Source organism: Notolepis coatsorum (genome assembly GCF_963971535.1).
Source record: "Notolepis coatsorum genome assembly, chromosome: 2".
Classification (NCBI taxonomy): domain Eukaryota; kingdom Metazoa; phylum Chordata; class Actinopteri; order Aulopiformes; family Paralepididae; genus Notolepis; species Notolepis coatsorum.
In genome coordinates this window covers 37,721,894-37,748,296 of record NC_140166.1, presented here as the reverse complement: position 1 = coordinate 37,748,296, position 26,403 = coordinate 37,721,894, and the positions used below count along the sequence as shown (strand labels likewise).

The following is a 26,403-nucleotide window of genomic DNA, read 5'->3' as shown; positions in this document are numbered from 1 at the left end:
AGCCTTACGGATCCATCAGTGGTCGTGTATTGTGTGCGTATGTACCCGTTCCCTCATCTAAAGAGTTGGGTCCACAAGGCTTATCCTAGCCTCATGGATCCATCAGGTTTTTCCAAGCCATAACTATTTGTAAGCTAGACTGTATAGGTACGTTTTTAAAAATGTGTATGGAGCTGGCGTTTCTGATGTGTGTTGGTAGTGTGTTCCATAGTTTTGGGGCATAGTTGGCAAATGCCATACTTCCTATCCTCTTTTGGTTTCTGGGTGTGTCTAGTAAACCTGTAGTGGATGACCGTAGCGTTCTTGAGGGCAGATAACTAACTAGGGAATTTGCTATGTATTTTGGGCCTTGCTCATTAAGAGCTTTATATGTTAGGAAAAGGACCTTAAAATCAATTCTATGAGTTTTTGGAAGCCAGTGCAGAGTGGCTAGGACTGGAGTGATATGTTCTCTTCTCCTTGTATGAGTTAGTAATCGAGCTGCAGAGTTTTGGATAAGCTGAAGCTTCCCAATGGTTGCTTTGGGAAGACCAGTCAATAGTCAAGCCGACTTGATACAAAAGCATGAATCAGTGTCTCTGCATCCTTTTTATTTACGAAAGGTCTTACTTTCGCTATGTTTCTTAGGTGGAAGAATGACGTTTTCATGGCCTTATTTATATGAGACTTAAAGCTCAGGTCTGAGTCCAAGATGACACCTAGGCTTGTAACCTCAGTCTTTACATAGGATGACAGACTCCCCAGGTTTTCACACAGCACTTCCCTTTTCGCTTTTGGGCCGATCAATAGGATTTCGGTCTTGCTTTCGTTTAATTTTAGGAAGTTATTGTTCATCCACTTGTTTATTGCTAACAGACAATTTGTGATGGACTGTATGGCTGTTATTTGGTTCTGCGGAGATATATAGTTATGTATCATCAGCATAACTATGGAAGCATACATTGTGGTCTCGAATGATGTCCCCGAGGGGCAGCATATATAGTGAGAAGAGTAATGGACCAAGGCAGCTTCCTTGTGCAACTCCAAAGCTGCTGTCATGTTCCTCGGATACATTGTCTCCAAGCTTAACATAGAACCTTCTCCCCTTAATGTATGTTATGAGCCAATTTAGTACATGATCGGAAAAGCCAAGCAGTCTTTCAAGACGACTGATCAGGATATTATGGTCAATCGTATCGAACGCTGCACTAAGGTCCAATAGGACAAGAATTGAGACTTTGCCAGCATCGGAGTTTAGCCTGAGGTCGCTAACTATTTTAGTAAGGGCAGTTTCAGTGCTGTGATTTGTTCTGAAACCTGATTGTAATTCCTCCATGATGTTATTATCTTTGAGAAAGGAGTTTATTTGTACTGAGACTATCTTTTCTAATATCTTGCTGATAAATGGAAGGTTCGATATTGGCCTATAGCTTTTTAGTTCGTTTACATCTAAGTTTGTTTTCTTTAGTAGTGGTTTTACTACAGCCGTTTTAAATGCATCTGGAAAAGTGCCTGTTTGACGCGACATATTTATGATTTCAAGGACATGATTTGAGACACTATCGAACACCCGCTTGAGAAATGCTGTTGGTATAGGATCGAGGCAGGAGGTGGCGGAATTACACTCAGAGACAATCTTACAGAGGTCAGGTAATGTAATACATGTGAATTCCCCCATAGTTATCTCAGGTGGGTTTCCACTCACAGCCAGATCTATATCAGAGGCAATGCTTGCTCTAATCAATGATATTTTTTCATTAAAGAAAACTGCGAACTCTTCACATTTTGTGGCTGATTGCTGCGGTATATGGGGGGGTGGCATGTTAATCAGCCGGTCGATGGTGGAAAAAAGTACCCTGGAGTTACTCATATTTTCTGAGATCATTTTGGAAAAATATTCCTTTCTCGCAAGTTGTATTGCCTTATTGTATGCGCCCATGGCGTCTTTGTATAAATTAAAGTGAGCTGTGAGTTTGAATTTCCTCCATTTTCGCTCGGCTATCCTACATTTTCTCTTGTTATCTTTAACATTGGTTTTATTTAACCATGGAGAGATTCTATCAGTTTTTACCTTTTTAACCTTCAGAGGGGCAACAGTATATAACACTGTTGACAAGGTGCTGTGGAAGTTTTGATCTGATTTAAGGAGGATTCACTGCATTGGTCATATGATTTCATCATACTAGAGAATTTTGCTTCAGCTCTAGCGTCCAGAAGCCTTCTGTGAACTAGGAATTCGCTTCTGGTCTTATGTAATATTAGGCTTGTACCATAGAACACACAATAATGGTCAGAAATTGGAATTTGTTTTACTGATACATTCTCAATGTTTAGCCCTGTTGTTATTAGTAGGTCCAGAGTGTTGCCATGTTGGTGGGTGGCCTCGTGAACATGTTGCATCAGTCCAAAACTGTCCAGTAGGTTCAGAAACCCGCAACCCCTGGGGTCATCCTTTTTGTTGATATGAATGTTTAGATCTCCATTAAGAATGATTCTATCATACCTGGTAATGCAGATCGATATGAGTTCTGAAAATTCCTGTATGAAGAGTGGCGAGTACCTTGGTGGTCGATACAATGTCACACATACTACTGGCATTTCTGTTTTCAATACAATAGCAAGGTATTCAAATGATAAAAATGTTCCCAGGTCAATATCACTGCACACAAATTGAGTGGAGATGATTGCTGCTATTCCTCCTCCCCTCCCACTCTGTCTGTTTGATTGATAGAATTTAAAATTGGAAGGGCAGGTCTCAATCAGTGTTGCTACACCAGCGATGTTGTCTATCCATGTCTCTACTAAAAACATACAATGTACACCATGTTTTACTATGAGTTCATTTATCAGAAATGATTTTTGTTTCAGCGCTCTAACGTTGAACAGTGCTAGTTTTAGCTGTACGGGTTCTGTAGTGGGGCGTGAGACAGTCTGTTGTTGAACACTGATATTGATAAGGTTCGATTTACATATGGGACGTGATAATGAGTAATTGATTAGTCTTCTGGTGATCAGAATCGGGATGACACTCAACGTGTTTCTTTGTAGCTTAGGCTGCTTCTGTATATAGTCTACAGAGCTAGATATGGTTGGTTGTCAGGCCAGTGATGCTACACATTGTGTGACGTTATGTATTAGCACATTTACCCCCGATATGTTTGGATGGATGCCATCGGGTCTGTAATGGTCTTTCCTGGACCAGAGCAGATCAAAGTTATTTATATAGCAAAGTCCTATAGTAGTACAGTAGGTCTGCAGCCATTTGTGCAACCAGAACAGACGGCTAAATCGCTCAGATCCACGACCTATGGATGGAATGGGGCCAGACACAATGCATATTTTGCCCAGGCTTTCAATAGTGAGTATTAGTGATTCAAAGTCAGATTGAAGTTTAGCGGATTGTCTAGCCATTACGTCATTTGCTCCGATATGAATGATAACGGTGTGGGCGGACGGATATCTGTCGATGATTTCGGGAGTACACTCTAGTAAGTCAGTAACTTTTAAACCGGAAAAACAATATGTAATGCCGTGTGGTATTTGCAAAAACCTGGTGATGGAATCTCCGATGAGTAGGATCTCTGGCTGTTCATGGATGCATCCCCCGTCATAGATGGCCAGGTTTCTATGGTGAAAAGTCGCAGGAGTAGCGTCTGCATTGCTGGCGGAGTTAGACGGTTGGTCGGGCAGCAGCGCCGTGTGGAGGGGCTCGTTCACAGCGGCATTTCCATCGATAACACTCGCCGTTTGAATGATGGTACTGGCATAGGCTGCAGAGCACCGCAGGCGAGGACGTTTAAACTTTGGGGAGTCGGACCCATCGCGTGAGTCTGGGGAATTTGGCGATGCGAGAGCAAACAGGGCAGAGCGCTTTCTGCTCCGGGTTGCAGCTATATTTCCATGGTTGAGTCGTGAGCTGGAGAGGGCCGCCGTCCTGGCAGCTTCGCTTGGAGCCTGGCTAGTAGCTAGGCTAGTAGCTAGCATCGGATAGTCTTTGAGCAAAGCTACAGTACTAGCAGCAGGAGACAGAAGCGAGGGAGAGCCTAGGAGGCTGGGATCATTACAAAGAGGATTGAATCGGTTTGATAGTTGAGGTGAATCAAAGGGATCATATAGAGGAAGGGAGAGCTTCCTTCGGCCCCTCACCACTGTCGCCCAGGAGGGACTACTGGTGCAGCCTGCGTCCGCTTGTTCCATGCTAGCCAGCCTGGACATGAGCTCCGTTTGACGCTTGAGAAGATCCATTACTAGTATCTCGATGGACTTCAGTTCCGTTTGCATTTCTGCGACATCTGACGTTGGAGCCATTTCCTCGGGGGAGTTTAGCACTGTGAGTACTGTAGCGTGTAGCTGTAGCTATGGCAACAACAAGCTCCGATAGCTTAGGTCACGTCCAGTAAAAAGTCACATAAAACCAATAAATCCAACAGCATAAACGATAAGAGCAAAAGTCACTGTGATCAGTTAAGATCACTGGTTAAAAAATGGTAGAAAGAAAGAAAACAAAAACGTAGAAAGAAAACAGTCTAAAGTTTGAAAGTTTGGGAGGTCCGCAAAAACACGTCCGTTCAGCAGCAAGTAGTAGTAGTATTAGTAGTAGTACAGTAGTAGTAGTAGTAGTAGTAGTAGTCTTTTACTATGCACTTTGCTACTAAATAATCTCCCTTCCCTATATTACTACATACTATGCTAATATGTCTTTACTACTATGCACTCAAGACTGTAGCAGTAGCACCCAAGTTCAACACTGTTTGTTTGTTCAGAATGTCACCCTCTTGCTACTCTGGCAGAACATTCAAATGTTTACAAAAGTAGCACACTAACTGGCTAAACCTAGCAAGCTAGCAGCCAGCCAGCCACAATGGTGGAAAAAAGTCATAGTTGTTCCCAGTGGCGGACTCAGGCTGTTTGAAGGGCAGGGGCGAAATGAAAAAAGGGCACCTACTGCACAACATGGGACCCCATCAGCAAGCAAAAAGCTATGATGCGTCATGTATGGTGAAATAGTCCTCATCCTTGGTTAAGATTAACATTAGATTAACATGTAGTCTAGGCAATCCAGATTAAAAGTATAACCACACCTCTATGATAAAAACACACAGGGCCGGCTGTCACAAAACAGTCACATCTAGAGACCTCAAAACCTACTCTAGCAAGGCCTTTAACCTTGAACTGGAAAGCCTGGACTGGTCAGATAAGCTCAATGGTACACTGGTTGAAGAAACATGGCTTGGTTTCAAAACCAAATTTTCAACAATACTAAACAACATGGCCCCCCTAGGAACCACCAGGGTAAAAAATCGCGCTGAGCCGTGGATGCACTCCGAAATATTGGCCGCTATGAAAACCAGAGACAAAAAATGCTCTGAGTTTCGTAAAAGTCAGTCAAAGCTTACCAAAAGCACGAGCAGTGAACTCCAAGCCCACGTGACTGAACTCAAACTGGAAAGAAACAGACTAAGAAATGACGTAAATTCCATGATCAAAACTGCAAAAAAGAATTTCATCAATGACAAAACTGAGGAAAACAAAAACAAAGCACGTGAACTTTGGAAATTACTCAATAATCAACTAGGCTGCAGTAAAATACTTAAAACCAGATTCTCAAACATAAAGACAGACAACACGCTCATCACAGACAAGCTGGATGTAGCCAATTACTTAAAAGTTTTCTTCACAAACATAGCCACACAACACTGGTAAACAAACTACCCTCCCACTCAGGGCAGTATGGGGTAGAACACATAGTAGCATACTACAAAAACCTAGGGATCCGCAAAGACGACTTCAAACTGGAAATGGTAACTACAGATGAGGTACTCAAAAAACTGAGCACCCTACAACCTAACAAGGCCACTGGCCATGACAACATCCCCTCCAAATTCCTCAGAGACTCAGCAGCCGCCATCACCCCGTCATCACACACATAATAAACCTCTCCATAAAACAGGGACACATCCCCAAGGACTTCAAAATTGCGAGAGTGACCCCTCTGCACAAAAAGGGCAGCAAATTAGACCCAGGCAACTACCGCCTTTTTTTTTTTTTTTATATATCTTTTTCCCCCTCCTTTTTCCTCCGATTTTCTCCCATCCCAATGTTAGTCGTTATGCCAATTCCCAATCCCCTTCCTGGTCGCTGCGCACTTACCCCCCACAGTCTGTCTGGGAGAGTGGAGGCTACCACGTGCTTCCTCCGACACACGTCCAGCCAATCAACCGCTTCTTTTCACCTGGCAGCGTGGATTCTCACTGAGAGGGCGTAGCGTGTGGAAGGATCACACTATCCCACTTAGATCCTATCCGCGCTTAGCAGGCGCCCCGACCGAACTGTAGGAGTCGCTGTTTACAACGACCCGGACCCACCCCGCCAGCTTCTTCCACCCTCTAATACTGCCAATTGTATTAGTGTGAACGGCCAGCCAAGCTGGTGACAACCCCGGAGCACTACCGCCCTGTTTCTATTCTTACCTCCATCTTGAAAGTCATGTAAAAAATAGTCTACGAACAGGTCGAAAAGTACCTAGCGGAAAAAAATCTAATCTACGAATTCCAATCTGGCTTCAGAACATCCCACTCAACTGACACATGCCTTCTCTATTTGAACAACCACATCAAACAAGAGGTGGACGCGGGCAAATACTGCGGCATGGTCATGCTGGACCTACAAAAGGCCTTCGACACTGTCAATCACTCCATTCTGATTGACAAGCTAAAAGCAATTGGTTTTGATAGTCTATCAGTGAGCTGGATGCAATCCTACCTTGAGGGGAGAGAACAGATGGTGGAGGTAAACGGTACCCTACCCCCCCCCCCCCCCCCCCCCCTCACAGTGAGCTGTGGTGTTCCACAAGGAAGCATACTAGGACTGCTACTGTTCCTAATTTATGCAAATGACATGTCGTCAGCTTGTGACTGCAACTTGTTCTTGTTCGCGGACGACTCAGCCCTGCTGGTCTCTGACAAGAACAAGTTACAGGTTGAAAAAACCCTCAGCTCAGAACTCGGCAGAATCTGCACCTGGCTCGCTGATAACAAACTATCATTACACCTGGGTAAAACAGAGTCCATTCTCTTCGGATCAAATAACAAACTCAGCAAGACCGACAGCTTCTCAGTTACAGTGGGTGACAATATTGTCACAAGGAAAGACGAAATTACATACCTAGGTTCCATCCTAGAGGCAAATCTTTCCTGTGACAAAATGGCATCCAATGTAATCAAAAAAGGCAACCAACGAACTAGATTCTTGTACCGGATCTCCTCTCTGGTAAACAAGAATACCCTGAAGACTCTGGCAGGAGCACTCATTCAAGGGTACTACGACTATGCTTGCACCTCATGGTACCAAAGTACCTCAAAGGCGCTAAAAACAAGATTACAAACATCACAAAACAAACTGGTCAGACTACTACTTGACCTTACTCCTAGAACCCACCTCACCCCTGCCCACTTTGACTACCTAGGATGGCTTAGAGTAGAAGACAGAGTACAGCAACTTGCAATGGGCCTGGTCTACAAGATACACTACACGACTAAGATACCTATGTACATGTCAAAATACTTCCCAAAGGTCAGTGAATACCACGAGCACAACACCAGAGGGAGCTCCACAAATCATGTTAAACCCAGATTCTGCTCAAACAAGGGACTAAACACGTTTCGCAATTATGCCACATCAATGTTGAACGCCCTACCCAAAGCTGTAAAGGAATGTGAATCACTACCCACTTTCAAAACCACTCTCAAAGAACACCTACGGGAGACTGCAATTCGAAACTGGCCCCTGTAAATGTCCTAACCCAACCCCCTCCAATGTACAGTAAATTACCTAACCAAAGAATACGAGACCCTCTTCTTGGAACCAAGTATGATTTCGTCGATATTCCAATATACAGTTTTGCTTGTACAGTTGTACAGTTTCCCCCACCCCGCCTCAATCAATCAATCAATCAATCAATCAATCAACAATACACATTTAAAATGTTTATTTCACAAACACCTCCAGAGGTGGTTATTTCCATGCTATATGTTAAGCTATAATAGAACACTTTATTCAAGAAAAGTACATGAAAGAAATATGATTTTAAGACCCAACATTAGATTACTGTAACTGAAAAGTGTTCTCATTTGAAAATAACTCTGGATGTCCATTAAAGGCACATATTGGTTTAAGCCGGTGTGTTTAGTTCAGTGCAGATTTAGGACCTGGGGACTATACTACCGTACGTTACTAATACTTGTCTTGTCTTGTCTTGTCTTGTCTTGTCTTGTCTAATACTACTATACTATGAAAGAGAACTAGCTAGTTACTTAGGGGAGCTAATGTGTGAATTAAGTAGTAGTTAACTTGCTACACAAAGTGAGTGTTGGTGTTAGCCAGCAGTTTGTTGTTGTTTTTATTTTAATAACCCAGTGGTAACTTTCTGTTGAGAATAATTGTCCAGGCGGTCAATAAAGTGCCTGAAGAGAAGTCGAACTACCTCATTCTTCACTGATCGCCACAGTATGATTTCAACAATGGGATTGGGAATGAGTATTTTAAACGTTATTGTTTCATCATTGGCAACAATTTATTTTGTCTTTTACTTTCAAATACAGTTAAACTAACTTACTCTAACCTAACCTAAAGGATACATTGGAAAAAATAGGGACAGTGCAGATCGAGAAACATCTAAATGTTAGCTAGATATTAGCCCATCGGTCCCTTGCAAAAACTCAGAAAATATTTGCTAATGGCCACATAATGTGTTTTGAAAATAAGCAGGGTTTAACTATTTGGAAACACCCCTAGACTGTCGTCATCATGGCACCCACTTTGTGAAAGCCTGCCCTAGTAAGCTGCATCACATTTTATCCACTAACAGAGCACTCGTTAAGACACGTTATTTAATTTTCTTGCTATGTTTTCCCATGTGAAGGGCAGCCAATAGGGCATGTCCTCTCTTTTTTGCCACTCAAAAGGGCACTTTAGCATGATGTTTTCCAACTGTGGGGTACATGGTCATGTTTAAACCATTGGAGGGACACCAATAGGGCACGTCCTTTTTCTCCACTCAAAAGAGCACTTTTATGTGACGTTATTTAACCTGGGGGCACATGTCTGAGACCAAACATACTACATCCCTGCATGTCTGAGACCAAACATTCATACTACATCCCTGCATGTCTGAGACGAAACATTCATACTACATCCCTGCATGTCTGAGACCAAACATTCCTACTACATCCCTGCATGTCTGAGACCAAACATTCCTACTACATCCCTGCATGTCTAAGACCAAACATTCATACTACATCCCTGCATGTCTGAGACGAAACATTCATACTACATCCCTCCCTGCATGTCTGAGATGAAACATTCATACTACTGTACATCCCTGCATGTCTGAGACCAAACATTCATACTACATCCCTGCATGTCTGAGATGAAACATTCATACTACTGTACATCCCTGCATGTCTGAGACCAAACATTCATACTATATCCCTGCATGTCTGAGATGAAACATTCATACTACTGTACATCTCTCTCTCTCTCTCTCTCTCTCTCTCTCTCTCTCTCTCTCTCTCTCTCTCTCTCTCTCTCTCTCTCTCTCTCTCCTTTGTCTTCGCAGCCACAGTGCCAACCTAAAGCCTCCTGCCTCAGGACATGTCACAGATTCATGGGACACATTGGGACAGCCAGCCAACCTCCATACAAGCAATGCACGCCCACACCCCCCCCACACACACACACACACACACGCACACGCACACACACACGCACACGCACACACGCACACACACACGCACGCATGCGCGCACACACACACACGCACACACACACACGCACACGCACACACACAGACTCATATCATCAGCTAGACCGATCATATTTGAAGAGCTATTACTTCCACACGAGTCCTTGCTCTAGTCTGTCCAAACAGACTCGTCACGCAGCACGGGGCAAGTGCAGCGCTTCCTTGTGACTTAAGTGGAGTCAGCGAGACCGCTGGAGAAGAAAGAGGTCGGCGTGAGGCCAGCAGCTAGTCACCACCACCCTAGACACCTAGACGACTCCATCACCGCTCACCTAGAGGTTTGAGGATGCTTCTGCTGGCCTCCTCGCTGTGTTCCGTGTCCGACTTGTCCGAGGCATCGGTTGACCTCTCCTTCGTGTCCTTCGTGTGGACGGCTTTCCGGCGGTGACGTCTCCGGCGTCGGTAGCTCTTGGGGACGTGCACGCCGATGTACACGGTGTGGTGACCTGCCGGGACAGAGAGAGACAATACAATGAGATGCTTTGGGCAGCAGGAGGGCTAAGCTAGTGGTACTAGATCTCCTGAGTCACAGAAGCAGTTCTGATATCTACAGTATAGGCTCACATTGACAGGTTTCATCAACAATATTCATAAATATTCGAGGTCGCCGGGACCGGGGGAGATGGGGGTGGCACTCCCGTCGCCGTGCATGGCGGTGTGTGAGTGGCGTGCGGGCTGTTTGTGTTTTCCTTCGGTCGTGACATGCTTTATCAGGGGGTGTGTCTTGGATGGGGATGTGGTGGGGATTGGTGTGTTTCGGGTGTTTGGGGTACCGGGCAGAGATTTTTTTCACGTCACAAATACTGTAGAATGTAGATCAATACAGTCTGTATTAAGTGATTGTTTCTTTTTCAAACGTAGCCAAGAGTAAAGACCCTAACCCTATCAAAACAGCAGTCAAAGTGTATATTTTCAGCACTACGTTTGTTTACCAAATATGAAATATGAGCTTGTAAAAATCTCTGTGAATTGCACCGGAAAGCGGACAATTTAGACGTGAGGACAGGAAGCCATCATGAAATCGTTGTAGTCCTAAGAAAGAGGAGACGCAGGGCTTCCGATGGAGGTTGAAATTTCATAAAACTACACTACCCAGGTCACACCAGCCGCATACAAACGTAGTCCAACCATTTTTCTTTTACAGATATTGATGTGGAAATCGTGTTTATATCTCTCGGCTCGAACAAACCTCAACGTTATTGCCATAAAATACAACGTATATTGTTTCTTTACCTTTCTGTGAACGTCTAGGAAAAAACCATGTCGCAATCCGGTAAAAAATGGCAGAGCTATGGACATTATACAAAAGTGAAAGTAGTAGATTTCATTCATGGTCTTTGCTGCCCTGTAACGGGCACCTGGTGGTACTAAATCCAGATTTAACTCTGCCATTGAAAAGAGGAGATTTGGGCCGATCCATACTGTATGACATGGCCATAATAAGTAAATTTATAGGCCTGATATTCTACATTCTATATTCATATTTCAAATTGCATGTGTCCGGATGGAAGAATTCAGTACTGTATGTAAAAACCCATCTTTCACTTTTGGTCAATGTTAGCATGGTGTTATTCACCGTCAAAGATGAAAAAAAAATTATATTCTCCTTTGGTCCATTACAATTTACTCAAGCATAGTAACAGACACAATATTTCTGACACTGGGAATACACTCCCTGAGGTCCATAGATGTCCCTAGATACCAAGAACATGGACCTTGTAGAAGTGGAGCAATCTTCCATTTACTTGGGTATGTACTTTTAGGCACATTTTCTGAAAATATGGCTAGGGCCATATTAAAGGGATATTTTTCTATGTTTATATGCCTAATACTCTTATCAACATGGGAGTGGACAAATATTCTTGCTTTATGCAAATGTATGTTTATTAAATTAAATAAATAACCAAAATGACAAATATTAAATTTGTAAAGGGGTGGCATTCCCCTTTAATACAAGTTAGTCTGTCACCCTTTCAAAGAGTTCTAATGGTGAATAGATTGACTTGATCATGGGCCTTGCCTCCAGCAGGACATGCTGCTCCTACTGTACATAATAGTTATAGTATCTAGTCAAATCTCATCTAGCTGAGAATTAACTAGAGTGGGTACTAGAGTTTGATGTGTACAGTAGATGGAAAATACGCTTTTCTGATATTTTCTTAACCTATCAACAAACCTTTTATAGCCACACAATACAGAAAATGCAATTAGAAACTCATATTTACCCATTGTCTAGTGTTAGAAACATGTCTCCATCCTTATTTGTTATTTTTGCTACTTATTTGTTTACATTTGGATGACTGATTGGGTCAAATATCAAATAATACACGGGTACAGAGTGGAATATACACAAATATGGCATTACTCAAGTACCACAACTTGAGTAACTCAAGTGCAAAGGAATATATATATTTTTTGTATCTGTGTACATGCAAAACATTGGCCTCGTGAACTGCTGCGAAGCAAGCGAGACAAAGACAAGAACATAATCCATACTGTACTTTCAAATCATCAACTGCACTCCTGAACATAACTGCACATTCATCAGAGAACGTAATGTAGCCCTATGTGCGAACTAAAAACGTTCAAATGATTCCGCTCAGAGTTTAGCCTCCCAGACCCCAAGTCCTAAGTCCATGTAATGACCAACTGAGCCCCTGTCGGAACACAATCAGATCATTGGTCCTCGTGCTCGAACAGACTTTACGAGAAAGTTACGAACAAATGTATTCTTAACTCGTTTGTAGCAACGAACAGGATTTAAGAACGCCTTCTTAGCGGCTTCATTTGGGAGAAACCATTGGTGATTTAAGAACGCCTTCTTAGCGGCTTCATTTGGGAGAAACCATTGGTGATTTAAGAACGCCTTCTTAGCGGCTTCATTTGGGAGAAACCATTGGTGATTAAGAACGCCTTCTTAGCGGCTTCATTTGGGAGAAACCATTGGTGATTAAGAACGCCTTCTTAACGGCTTTATTTGGGAGAAACCATTGGTGATTAAGAACGCCTTCTTAACGGCTTCATTTGGGAGAAGCCATTGGTGATTAAGAACGCCTTCTTAGCGGCTTCATTTGGGAGAAATCATTGGTGATTGCGTTCACGTCAATTCTACAGACATCCTCGGAATTAATATTTATAGTCATGACTGAACGAGGCACTGTGATGTCCGAAAATGAATAAAAGCACTACACAAACACTGTAAATGACAGTGAATAAATAAATAAGAACTAAACCCAATCGTGTGGATATAGCTATAGTGGAATAGACTGTATTAAAATTCCATATACCGTCTTGTTCTATATTGTTATTATTTATTGTTGGTTTTATTTATTTATTACATTGCTTAGTGTGTGCACATCGTAAAAGCCAGTGGAGAAACATTCCACTGCGCCTCATACTGTTCACGAGTTGAACCCACTCAAATGACAACAGACACAAAGGATAAGTTTAACGAATTCCATATAAATCTATTGCTCATTATCAACGATGTTACAGCCTGATGCAGGCGGCTTGGTGAGGATGCATACGGAGCTGCGCGCTCCTGGGCACCTGCGCTCAGCACACACACACTTGTACTGTATTATACTAACTATTCTCCTCATTGTACTGCATTATACTAATTATTCTCCTCATTGTACTGTATTCTACTAACTGTTGTCCTCATTGTACTGTATTCTACTAACTATTCTCCTGTGCTATAATGTATTTGACTAACTATTCTCCTGTGCTATAATGTATTTGACTAACTATTCTCCTGGGTTATACTGTATTTGACTAACTATTCTCCTCATTGTACTGTATTCTACTAACTATTCTCCTGGGTTATACTGTATTTGACTAACTATTCTCCTGGGTTATAGTTCAAGTTCTTCAAGTTCTTTAATAGTTGTCATACAGAAGTACAGAATACTTTCATACAAAATGCTTCTTACTGTTACGCTCCAGAGACTGTGCTAGACAAGATAGTATCAAATAACATAATAACATAATATAGCATGAATTTAGAAGAAGAAAATGAGGTCACAGTTGTTCGGTATAGACATATGTACAATGTTCTGAGTTACCATATAATATACAATACACAATACTATGCAGTGTACTAATGTACAGTACTATCTAGTGCAAAGCAGAAATGGGATGAGGTACAATTTTAGGTACAATTTACAGTAAGGTGTACGAGTTGTAGTGCAATCCTTCATCCATAAATATAAAGTGTGGGGAGTGGGTGCTACAGTGTGTTTGTTTAAAGTGGGTGTGTGCTATAAAGTGTGTGTAGTGGGTGCTACAGTGTGTTTGTTTAAAGTGAGTGTGTGCGTGTGGATGTGTGTGCTATGTGTGTTTGGTGGTTGTTGTTGTGTAGTGTTCATTCATTGTTCGTTTAGCAGCCTGATGGCCTGGGGATAGAAGCTACTTCTGAGTCTTTCTGTGCTCGCCTTGAGACTCCTGTATCGCTTGCCTGACGGCAGCAGTTCAAAGAGGCAGTTGTTCGGGTGGCTCGAGTCCTTAATAATTCTCTTAGCCTTCCCCTTGCAACGCTTGTAGTAAATGTTCTGGAGGGTGGGGAGCCCCCCTCCAATTGTGCGTTCGGCTGAACGTGTCACTCTTTGTAGTCTGCTTTGGTCTTTTGCAGTGCTATTCCCAAACCAGGAGGAGAATAACAGTATATAGTAACACAGTGTGTTATACTGTATTCTACTAACTATTCTCCTGGGTTATACTGTATTTGACTAACTATTCTCCTGGGTTATACTGTATTTGACTAACTATTCTCCTGGGTTATACTGTATTTGACTAACTATTCTCCTCCTGGGTTATACTGTATTTGACTAACTATTCTCCTGTGCTATAATGTATTTGACTAACTATTCTCCTCCTGGGTTATACTGTATTTGACTAACTATTCTCCTGGGTTATACTGTATTTGACTAACTATTCTCCTCCTGGTTATACTGTATGTGTGAGCTGAACAGAAGCTCTATGAGCTCAATGTCAACTGTCTCCTGGTTCCACCAGCGCGGCAGGAGACACATGACCCAACCAGGAAGTAGCAGGTCCAGTCACAACAAAAGACACAGTGATCTCTCTCTCTCTCTAAACACAACAGTTCTCATTATTCACTGGTGTCACAATGCCTTGTGTTTTGGAGGATTCATCACAGTCCACTCACACCAACAGAGAACTGCTGCTCTAGTAGCCGGGGGTAACGGGAAAACATTATGAGAAAACATGTCAATCAAAGGCTTAGCCCAAATATCTTCTCCTAATATATATATATAATTGAATTAAAGGGTTGTCCCTTTGTATTTGGTCTGCGAGTAGTCTTATGGACCATACAAGGTTGTCTCTGATCATTAGAACCTTTTAAGATGTTCAGGCTAAAGCCAGGACGCTCTCAATTCCTGTTATCATATTACTGACTCTATTCTCAGTGCAGAAGATGGTTGGACTGAGCAGGGTTGATGTGTGAGAGAGAGAGAGAGAGAGAGAGAGAGAGAGAGAGAGAGAGAGAGAGAGAGAGAGAGAGAGAGAGAGAGAGAGAGAGAGAGAGAGAGAGAGAGAGAGAGAGAGAGAGAAAGTGTGTGTTGGAGAGAGAGAGAGAAAGTGTGTGTGTGTGTGTGTGTGTGTGTGTGTGTGTGTGTGTGTGTGTGTGTGTGTGTGTGTGTGTGTGTGTGTGTGTGTGTGAGAGAGAGAGAGAGAAAGAGATAGAGAGACTGAGAGAGACAGACAGAGAGAGAGAGAGAGAGAGAGAGAGAGAGAGAGAGAGAGAGAGAGAGAGAGAGAGAGAGAGAGAGACAGACAGACAGACAGACAGACAGACAGACAGACAGACAGACAGACAGACAGACAGACAGACAGACAGACAGACAGACAGAGAGAGAGAGAGAGATAGAGAGAGAGAGAGGGGGGAGAAAGAGATAGAGAGACTGAGAGAGAGAGACAGAGAGAGAGTGTGTGTGAGAGAGAGAGAGGGAGAGAGAGTGTGTGTCTGTGTGTGTGAGAGAGAGAGAAAGAGAAAGAGAGAAAGAGAGAGAGAGAAAGAAAGAGTGTGTGAAAAAGAGAGAATGAGAGGAAGAGAGAAAGAAAGGAAGAAAGAAGAAAGAAAGAAAGAAGAAAGAAAGAAGAAAGAAAGAAAGAAAGAAAGAAGAAAGAAAGAAAGAAAGAAAGAAAGAAAGAAAAGAAAGAAAGAAAGAAAGAAAGAAAGAAAGAAAGAAAGAAAAAGAGAGAGTAAGAAAGAGAGAAAGTGTGTGTGAGAGAGAGAGAGAGAGAGAGAGAGAGAGAGAGAGAGAGAGAGAGAGAGAGAGAGAGCAGATTATGACATGGGGGGATAGGAAATATATATATATACGTGACAGACAGAGAGACAGACAGACAGAATGTTTATCAAACAAGTGTGCAGCTGGAGTTACAGTAGAACCAGCATTACCCATACAGTACATACTACAGTTGCTGCCCAATAGATGTTTGGTTCAACAAGAGCTGGCACCTCTCCAGTATTTATGCATCAACATAAAAACACTAGATCAATCGTACACGGCTCATGCAATGCCTGTATTAATGGGAAAATATATAAGTCATCTCCATTTGAAAAATACATATGCTGTAGATTAAATGGGGAGGTGATGATTTAAAATGTAAATGGCCAAAAATATCATAATGTAAATATTTCAAACGCTGCTAATTGTTTACTGAGAGGTGCATTCAAAAGTTCTGCTTGCTTGTTAAAAGTCGGACCACAAAGTAAAGTTTGGTGTTTTTGGGCCACCAGGGCAAAGGGTAAACAGCTTGCAGGCTACACTGTATGGTGAAATTAGTCTAGCATGTCAATCACAATAGGCTGTCAATCAAAACAGTAATGGGGCGGGACTAATCTCTTGACAGACTTGAGAAAGGCACCATAGAGGCCAATAAACTGGTTATACAATGATAATGAATCTTTACAGACATGCATCTCAAACCTTTATTTTAACTCGAAAAATCTGTTGAGATTGCCTTAATTTGCAATGATATTGTGTTACATGCCATTTAAAATGCCATTAAATGATTAAATCACCCAAGCCCCTGGTGAGTGACTCCCTCGACCATACCATAATGCATACCAGGCAAACATTGGGGTGGAGGACGCCATCATCTACATATTCCACAGAGCCTACATACACCTCAGAGCCGTGCAGCGCAGTGAGAATCATGTTCTTCGACTTCTCCAGTGCCTTTAATACCATCCGGCCTTTGCAGCTAGTAGAGAAGCTCACAGTGATGCAGCTGGCCATGGCCTGGTGGCCTGGATCACTGACTACCTCAGACCACAGTACTTCAGTACGTCCCCCAAGGAACTGTGCTGTCACCCTTCGTGTTCACCCTCTACACCCACGGCCACCTCCAATTCAACATCAGCTAGACCAAGGAGCTGGTGGTGGAATACTGAAGAGGCAAGAATAGGACCGCAACTCCCATCAGCATCCAAGGGGAGGAGGTGGAGATGGCAGAGACCTACAAGTTCCTGGGAGTATATACTGTACCTGAACAACAAACTAGACTGGTCGGACAAACACAGAGGCAGGTTGTTCTTCCTGAGGAGACCCAGGTCCTTCAATGTGTGCACTGCTGCGTTTGTTTTACCAGTCTGTAGTAGCCAGTGTCCTTTTTTTGCCGTCGTATGCTGGGTCCCTATCAACTCAACACCATTTAACAAGCTGGTGGCAAAGACTATCTCCGTAGTGGGAGACAAACTAGTCAAACTAGAGGTGGTGGCAAAGCGGAGGATGAGAAAGAACCCCTCCCACTAGCCAAGATGAGGAGCACATTCAGCCACAGATTCAAAACAGGCTCTCGTACAAAAAAAGGATTGTTCAATACTCAGAGTTGTCTTCCGGTCCAGGGTCAGTACACAAGGGGGTTTCTCAGCCCATCTAGGGTCCAGTACACAATGAACACCTTTTCGCCTTCACCACTCCTCTCACTACCTCTCACCTCACAAAACTCTGTTACCAACAATCTCTTTCTCTACGTACTCAGCTTCAACCTCACCTCCTCTCAACAATACTCTATCTGTCCTAGTGTTTTTTATGGTATGTGTGTCTGGTGTGTGTGCGTGAGGGTGTGTTCTATCAGTCCTAATCAGCTGCCTAATTGCTTCCACTCCTCCCGTGGCAGTAGTATCGCCCATCCTTCACATAGCCATGGGATGGGTGGTGATATCTGCCACAATATATTATGACCGATAGGGTATACAGACCCTCATCTGCACTTTTGTGTATACTGTATACTTTTAGTCATCGTTTATATTGAGAATACATTTTATTGCCTATATTTATGTATTTTTTCTATTACCCTGCCCATACCTGGCCCTCCTGGAACTGATGGACACAGAGCTGGTTGACACAGAGGGAATAGGACCACCGTAGGCAGGGGGCCATATCCTCCATTTGATTTAAATCACTACTTGTTTAATGTGGTAGGCAGGGAGGGGGGAGGGGGGCCATATCCTCCATTTGATTTAAATCACTACTTGTTTAATGTGGTAGGCAGGGGGCCATATCCTCCATTTGATTTAAATCACTACTTGTTTAATGTGGTAGGCAGGGAGAGGGGAGGGGGGCCATATCCTCCATTTGATTTAAATCACTACTTGTTTAATGTGGTAGGCAGGGGGCCATATCCTCCATTTGATTTAAATCACTACTTGTTTAATGTGGTAGGCAGGGGGGCATATGCTTCATTTGATTCCTCATCAGTGATAGAGGAACTGCTTTTTTGTATATAGATTTGAAATATTTATAGAAATACAATACACTTTTAATATTCTAGCCAATAGCTGAAGTAAACAGACTTTCTATGGTTTCAACATACTTCAAGAGTATAGGGAGGTGTAGTCACTTTAGTTTCCCGTGCGGTCCACCCGTATAGGGATTTATCATTTGGAAAATGTATTATCGGCTATTGTAATAATTCTGCCTCATGAACATTGGCAAGCTTTCCATTTTTTGTCCAACATTGTTTACGCATTTTTGGTTGAAATCAAATTAAACGTAATTATTTTACGATTAATTGCGAATAGTTTCATGTTGAGCTATAGATTCTGGATGAATACACACAGAAAGGTACACTGTGCCAATGTTCATGCTTTATTTGTTTTAAACGAGACGATTTAGAAATGTGTCCATTGGAAATACATTGCAATTTCAAGCGAGGTGGACTGGCCTGAAATGATGACGTAACCACTACACCTCCCTAATATACAGCCACAGTTTCTGTAGTGTAGTAGTATGCACAACAATGCACGAAGTTGGCTTGACAGTGTGAAGAGGAGTAAGAAAGACAGAGCGTAGAGAAAAGGGGGACGAGCGTTAGACAGGAATGATACATGACAGGGAGCTGGGAGGGAAGATTTGCACACTGCTAGTGAGGTTTTGTCAACGACTTCCGCTTCTTTTTTTCTCATCATGAGGAAGAGGAACTTCTTTTGGAGTTGATCACAACAGAAGCTTGAATGAAATTAAGTCCTCGGGGGGGGGGGGGGGGGGGGGGGGGGTTGTGCTAGGAAGTTTGTTTATTTCACTAGATTGTTGAAGAGTGGCAACACCACCGCACGTTTCCCCAGTAACAGAGCCACGGGGGCCGCAACGTGCTACGACGCCGACCGCATACTAATATTGTCCGGCTTTCAAATACTGTAGGTTTACTGTTGGTTCTTTTGTATACAATACTTTCTTCACACTTTCAATCTCACCTTTGGCAATTTGACATGACTTGTCAGGCTAATTAAGCTTGATTTAACTGAATAGGGGAGGGAGAGAGAGAGAGAGAGAGAGAGAGAGAGAGAGAGAGAGAGAGAGAGAGAGAGAGAGAGAGAGTTATATAATCTACTGCTGTATTAAAAACAGCGACCTCTAGGCACTTTGTTTAAAGGGGACATGTACTGCTATTCCTAGCACTATTTGGGCAACTTTACACATTTCCTGTTAGTCTATTGAAGACATCTGTAAGGTTTTTAAAAAAAAATGCATTGTTTTATATTTCTAATCAAGTACTCAAAACCATCATTTTCCAGCTTCAAGATTTCAGGCTGTTATGGCCTGGCTCCGCCATAAGCACTTTGAGTGACAGTCAGTCCACACAGTCTGCGACTGGTAGACAGAGAGAGATAGAGAGAGAGAGAGAGAGGGGGGGGGGGGGGGGTGCGAGAGAGAGAGAGAGAGAAAAAAAAAAGACAGGCCGTCTCTTCCTTTCGTTTTTTCTCTCCCTGCGGCAGCTTGTGGGGGGGGGGGGCTCTCTTCCTCCCCTCTCCCGTGTGGCGCGGCAGGTCCCCCCCCCCCCCCAAGTGCTCCCTCCCTCTCTCTCTCTGTCTCCCTCTCTCTCTCTCTCTCCCTCTCTATCTCTCTCTCTCTCTCTCCCTCCCTCCAGAGTATGCAGAGGTGTCGGGTTTGACTGCCTCGCAGTATGAGGACGTGGTTTTCCACTCGCTGTCTAGTCTGCGTGTATCGTCTATGTAGATTGTGGGCGGGCATTAGCTACAACCACAGAGCCAATCACATCACTGTCTTCTACCCAGAGCCTGAATGACGTGACTCAGGCCTTCAAATCAGGATGGACTAATTTACTGGAGCAGGAAATTATCTAAGCTGAATCAGAGCAATCCGCCAATATGGTATTTAGACACTAAAACACATTGATACTAACTCCTATTACTATAATACAATGCTAGAGACTGAAAAATGACATTTATAGTACATGTCCCCTTTAAATGTTTTGTTTTGTTCTGATGTGTGGGTTGGAGTTTAGTCATTTATTATAGTGTGAATTTCTCCAGACCTCTCTTGGCAGAGCCTGAGGTGTGGCCAGCAGTAACCTCAACTCAACTCCAACCTACACATCAGACCGAAACTAAAAATATAAACAAATTGCAACACAGAGCGAGACTCTATTGCCTAGAGGTTGCTGTTTGACAGAATTACAGATTCTACCTTTTGTTGAATGGGTTGATGGCATTGATGAGTTGAATCAATGTCCTTATTAGTTACATTGACTAAGGTTTCAGTTCAACTTTGTGGTGAAAGTTCAAACAAGTCAGGAAAACTGATAATAAAAAAAAAACATTCAAAAAGGTTACTTAACTAAATGAGTTGAGTATGGAACGGTTACCGGTTTTAATGATAACCACTGTAAAATTCCCTGACAGTTAGTAATAACGTTCAAATTTATAATCATTACGACTCCCGGAGTCAGCATTGCCCTGCGGCTTGGGCCGGTCGTCATACGAACTCGTTTGGCTGAGTTAGGGGGAGAGAAGTCGAGGGTGGTAATCTGGCGTTGTGGACAGCGACGCCTACAGGTCAGGTCTGGGCGCCTGCTCAGCGAAAGGCAGGAAATTGTGAAGGCAGCGTGACCCATAGATATATATAGAACACTAGATAGCTTACCCGCGCTGCCGGCCAATGGAGAGCGACGTCGTCGTAGGGCGGCCATCTTGCCCCAGGCAGCTCAGCTACTGATAACATTAATGTCTATGGTGCATGTACTATTTAAATAACCATAGATTGCTCAATTCTTTTTTTTTAAGATTTATTTTTTGGCGTTTTATCGCTTTATTGCTACTGGGCAGTCCAGTAGAGAGAGACAGAGGAGGAATGGGAGACAGAGTGGGGGGAAGACATTCGGCAAATAACGACGGGTTCGGGAGTCGAACCCGGGTCGGCCGTGTCGCGGCTGAGCGCACTATGTGGTTCGCCACTGGGCCGCCCCTGATTGCTCAATTCTTTACCGATTTTCAAAACGGGTTGGTTTGCTATAAACATCAAAGATGTAGTTATGATACTGCATACTTATTATTAAACTAAAGATGTTTTTTTACAAACCGCTTGAATCATAGCCACGTTAATAATGCTTGTAATAAACCAAACCGTTTGTAAATCCGTCAATATTTCAGCGAGTTATGAGTATTTTTGTCTGTGCAGATCACTCACCCTCCAACAGCTACCATAGAACGTAACAGAAAGGCTGACTGGGGCAAGATGGCGGCGGTTCAGCGACGCTGGTGACTCCGCCTTAAGCTATCTAGTGTTCTATATATATCTATGGCGTGACCTCCCACGCGTTACGCTTCACCAATGAGAGTCCTCGCTGCCAGGTGAGAAGAGAGCCACTGGCTGTCTCCACATGTGTCGGAGGAAGCATGTGGTGGACTTCAGGGTTCCCTTGTACCGACCAGTAGGAGGAACATGCGCACAACAACAACCAGGTAGGGGAGGGGGGGGAATTGGCATAGCGACTAAATTGGGATGGGGAGAAAAAAATTAAAATCAGGTGGAGAAAAAGAGGATTACAAAAACAAAAAAAATAAATTATAATCATTAAAACCACGTTTGATTACGACGCTTTGAAAAACTCACAGTAAATACTGTCTAGACTGTTCAGCATCAACCAAAGATGTTAGCAACGATCTCCCAGATGCAGGAGCGCAGGTGCAGCATGCAACGTGGCTTTGTTATGCAATGATTTTTCAGGCTTAGGACTATGACTGAAGTGTGTACGTATTTTGGTTTTTATAAGAATGCAGAAATCTTTGTAAAAGGGTGCAACACTATAGCGAATACAATGTAATATAACTAACGTTAGCTCAATGCATGATGTGGGGACTTCAGAATGGGGGCAATTATTTAAGCAAAATTAAGCTAGCTTGACACAGCAACAGATTTGACACCAGTGTTGTAGTCGAGTCACTAAATCTCGAGTCTGAGGCCCTTGTTACACAGACTGTTTTTGTGTTAGTTTTGAATACGTTTTGAATACGTTTGCTGTCTCTGTTAGATAGAAATGCCGTTTTGGCAGGAAACGTTTTGGCCCTACTGAAAACGCTGAAATTGTGTTTCCGTTTTGGATACTCGCCTACCGTAGCTACCCTGTTAGCTCAGAGATCATCTTTCAACATAACAAGCATTAAACAAAATGGCCCAGTCATCTATTCACCTTTGTTTAATACACAAGGCGTTGTCTCTAATGTTATCTAGCTACTGATAGCTCCTGATATGATGAATTGAAAATGGGGGACCCTGATGTAAACAAGACGAAAGTCTTTCTCTGGTCTGCATCCCCTTAACAATTGTATGTATTGAGATGTACTGTACTGTACCCATTCTGCAATCTGTTAATAAACTTTTCAATCAATCAATCAATATTATCAGTTTGGTGCTGGCTGGCTAACGTGTGCTAACGTTATCTGCTAGCCACAATGCTATACTGTTATAATGGCATATTCCTATCGCGTTAGCATGTAAGCTAACAAAATCAGCGCCGATGAGACTAAACTCCGCTCTTGGTGGTAAATTGTGTTGATGTTAGTTTTGTTTCATCAACAAATGAGAGGCAGAACACACAGTGAATGTATCCGTTTTGTTTATTGCACTTTTATTACACTTTGCTGAAAAATAAGTGCTGCATTGGCTAAATAGCCGGAGCATTTAAAGATAGCGGCGTGTTGACATTTCTTTGCAGGAAGTGTATTGGCACATTCAAGTTCTGATTGGTTGACAATTGCCTTCATGTTCGCCACCTACTGCCACCTACTGCTTTGGCAGTGTACTACATCACTGTGCTCAGGTGACAAAACGAAAGTGCTCAGGTTGCAAAACGAATGTCTGACTCGCCTACCGCTACGTTGCGACCTGGAAAAGCTAAACTCATCTTCAAAACGAAACAAAAACATCAGTCAGTCTAACCGCAGCCTGAGTTGAGTCTCGAGTCCCCAGTGTTCGAGTCAGCATCCAAGTCCGAGTCACTAAAGAAGAGCCAGAGTCGAGTCCGAGTCGAGCCCCCATTACCCTAGTCCGAGTCCGAGTCATCAAGGTTGAGTCTGAGTTGACATACAAATAAAAAAAGGTCTACATTAAACATAAATGACACAGCGGTCACCATTTCAAAGGGAGTTCATTTACTTTGTGTCACAATAGCCAAACAAATGCACTAGCCATCAATATATTGTGCCAAATGATTATAAAATATAAATTGTATTAGCGACTCCCAACATGTGGGCTGCTCCCCACTAGTGGTCCATGAGGGTACTGCAAGTGGGCCGCCAAATCATTGGATAAATGCTACGATTTAAAATAAAATATAATATATATATTTTGAATGACCCGTCAAACAAAAACGAAAGGTTCGTAGAAACTACAGCAATGAGTACTTGGCACTTGGATTTTCTTGGACGGGCACTGAAGTTGAACAGTTACCGGACTTACCGCTGTGCATACTGTGTTTTGAGATTTTATCAAAATAAGCTTTGAAGCCATGCAAACTGCATTGTCACCTCGTAGTTTTTATGCCATCCAACTGGATGAATCGACAGAAAATAGCAAATCAGTCAAACCCGATTGCCTACGTGCGATGTGAAAATAATGGAGAGATAAAAGATGAAATATTTACCAATATGTTTAACTGCCAAGGCCATTTTTGACATCCTGAACACTTTCATAGTTTCAAACGGTATAGATTGGTCCAAATGTGTGGGAGTGAGCACTGATGGAGCCTGTGCAAAGTTGGGTCAGCACAGTGGAGTTGTCATGCTGGTGAAAGCTGTGGCTCTACTAGCAACATCTGTCCACAGTATAGATGCAGTATATACAGTATTATGTATGCAGTATACACAGGGAAGCACTGGCTGCAAAGAGAATGCCTGTAGATCTAAATACTGTTTTATACGAGGCAGTCAGAGCAGTCAACGTCATCAAGATCCTTCAAATTCACGCTTATTTGCAGTTTTATTAGATGGGCAGTGACCATACCCAGCTTCTGTTGCACAACAAAGTCCGGTGGCTCTCACAGGAGAAGGTACTGACACCGTTTTTTGAGTTGCATGATGAGGTGAGGGTGTTTTTTCACAACACAAAGTTTGAACTCGCACATCACTTCAGTGACTTTGAGTGGCTGACTAAATTGGTTAGGTTACTTGATGATAAGAAGCCATGATGCATTTTGACTTGTGTTGAAATTATGCATTTTGGCTTGTATTGACTGTAGTCTGGCAACTAGTCATACATGCTGGATAAACAGACTTTGTATTGCTTGTACATTGACATTGAAATTATGCACTTTGGCTTCTATTGAAATAATTCTAGTTTGGCAAGTGTACAGTACATGCTGGGTGGATAGCGTCTATGAAATTCACTGTGCAAGGGTATGCCATTTGATTCCGGTATTTTGACATTTGGGTTATGATTCAGTTGTGAGCCTTTATTGTGTCAATACTGCTATGTGGGAGAATGCAACTGATGTGGTTGAAATGATTGTAGGCTGCCCCTCACTGTGCTTGTTTGATGTGTGGTGCTGACGGATAGATCCTTTGATCGTAAAAATACAAGTGTGCTGAGAACGCACCGTTTGGCTCCCACACTACTTATGGTCGGGTGTGGGCTGCAAACATTTTAGATATGGTGGTCTAGTTATATGGTGGTCTAGTTATGGTGGTCTAGATATGGTGGTCTAGTTATGGTGGTCTAGATATGGTGGTCTAGATATGGTGGTCTAGATATGTTGGTCTAGTTATGGTGGTCTAGATATGGTAGTCTAGATATGTTGGTCTACTTATGGTGGTCTAGATATGGTGGTCTACTTATGGTGGTCTAAATATGGTGGTCTACTTATGGTGGTCTAAATATGGTGGTCTAGTCATGGTGGTCTACTTATGGTGGTCTAGTTATGGTGGTCTACTTATGGTGGTCTAGATATGGTGGTCTACTTATGGTGGTCTAAATATGGTGGTCTAGTCATGGTGGTCTACTTATGGTGGTCTAGTTATGGTGGTCTAAATGGTAAATGGCTAAATGGCTGCATTTATATAGCATTTTTATCCAAAGCGCTTTACAATTTGTTCCTCACATTTTACCCATCCACTCACACATTCACACACGGATGGTGCAGGCAACCATGCAAGGTGCCAACCTGCTCACCGGGAGCAATTAGGGGTTAAGTGTCTTGCCCAAGGACACTTCAACATGCTGCCCGGGAGGAGAGGGAATCAAACCGGGAGCCTCCGGATTACCAGACGACTGCTCTACCTCCCGAGGCACTGTCGCTGTCGTTCTAGTTATATGGTGGTCTAGTTATATGGTGGTCTAGTTATGGTAGTCTAGATATGGTGGTCTAGTTATGGTGGTCTAGATATGGTGGTCTAGTTATATGGTGGTCTAGTTATATGGTGGTCTAGATATATGGTGGTCTAGATATGGTGGTCTAGTTATATGGTGGTCTAGTTATATGGTGGTCTAGTTATATGGTGGTCTAGATATATGGTGGTCTAGTTAAGTTGGTCTAGTTAATAGTTATGGTGGTCTAGCAGGTATGGTGGTCTAGTTTGGTGGTCTAGATATGATGGTCTAGTTATGGTGGTCTAGTTATGGTGGTCTAGATATGATGGTCTAGTTTTGGTGATCTAGATATGATGGTCTAGTTATGGTGGTCTAGTTATGGTGGTCTAGATATGATGGTCTAGTTATGGTGGTCTACTTATGGTGGTCTACTTATGGTGGTCTAGTAATAGTTATGGTGGTCTAGTTGGTGGTCTAGTTATATGGTAGTCTAGTTATGGTGGTCTAGTTTGGTGGTCTAGTTATGGTGGTCTAGTTATGGTGGTC

The 26,403-nt window shown here is 42.8% G+C and overlaps 1 protein-coding gene across 1 annotated transcript in view; it reads right to left on the bottom strand.

Moving 5' to 3' along the window:
• LOC311224144 (electrogenic sodium bicarbonate cotransporter 1-like) overlaps window positions 1-26,403 on the bottom strand; it is a gene marked incomplete at its 5' end in the record, with an annotated part of 219,271 nt that overhangs the window by 192,113 nt on the left and 755 nt on the right. Inside the window, one exon of the mRNA XM_084309001.1 lies at window positions 10,054-10,227. Within this exon, the coding sequence (XP_084165127.1) occupies window positions 10,054-10,227 (174 nt within the window). The remainder of the gene's footprint in view (window positions 1-10,053; window positions 10,228-26,403) is intronic.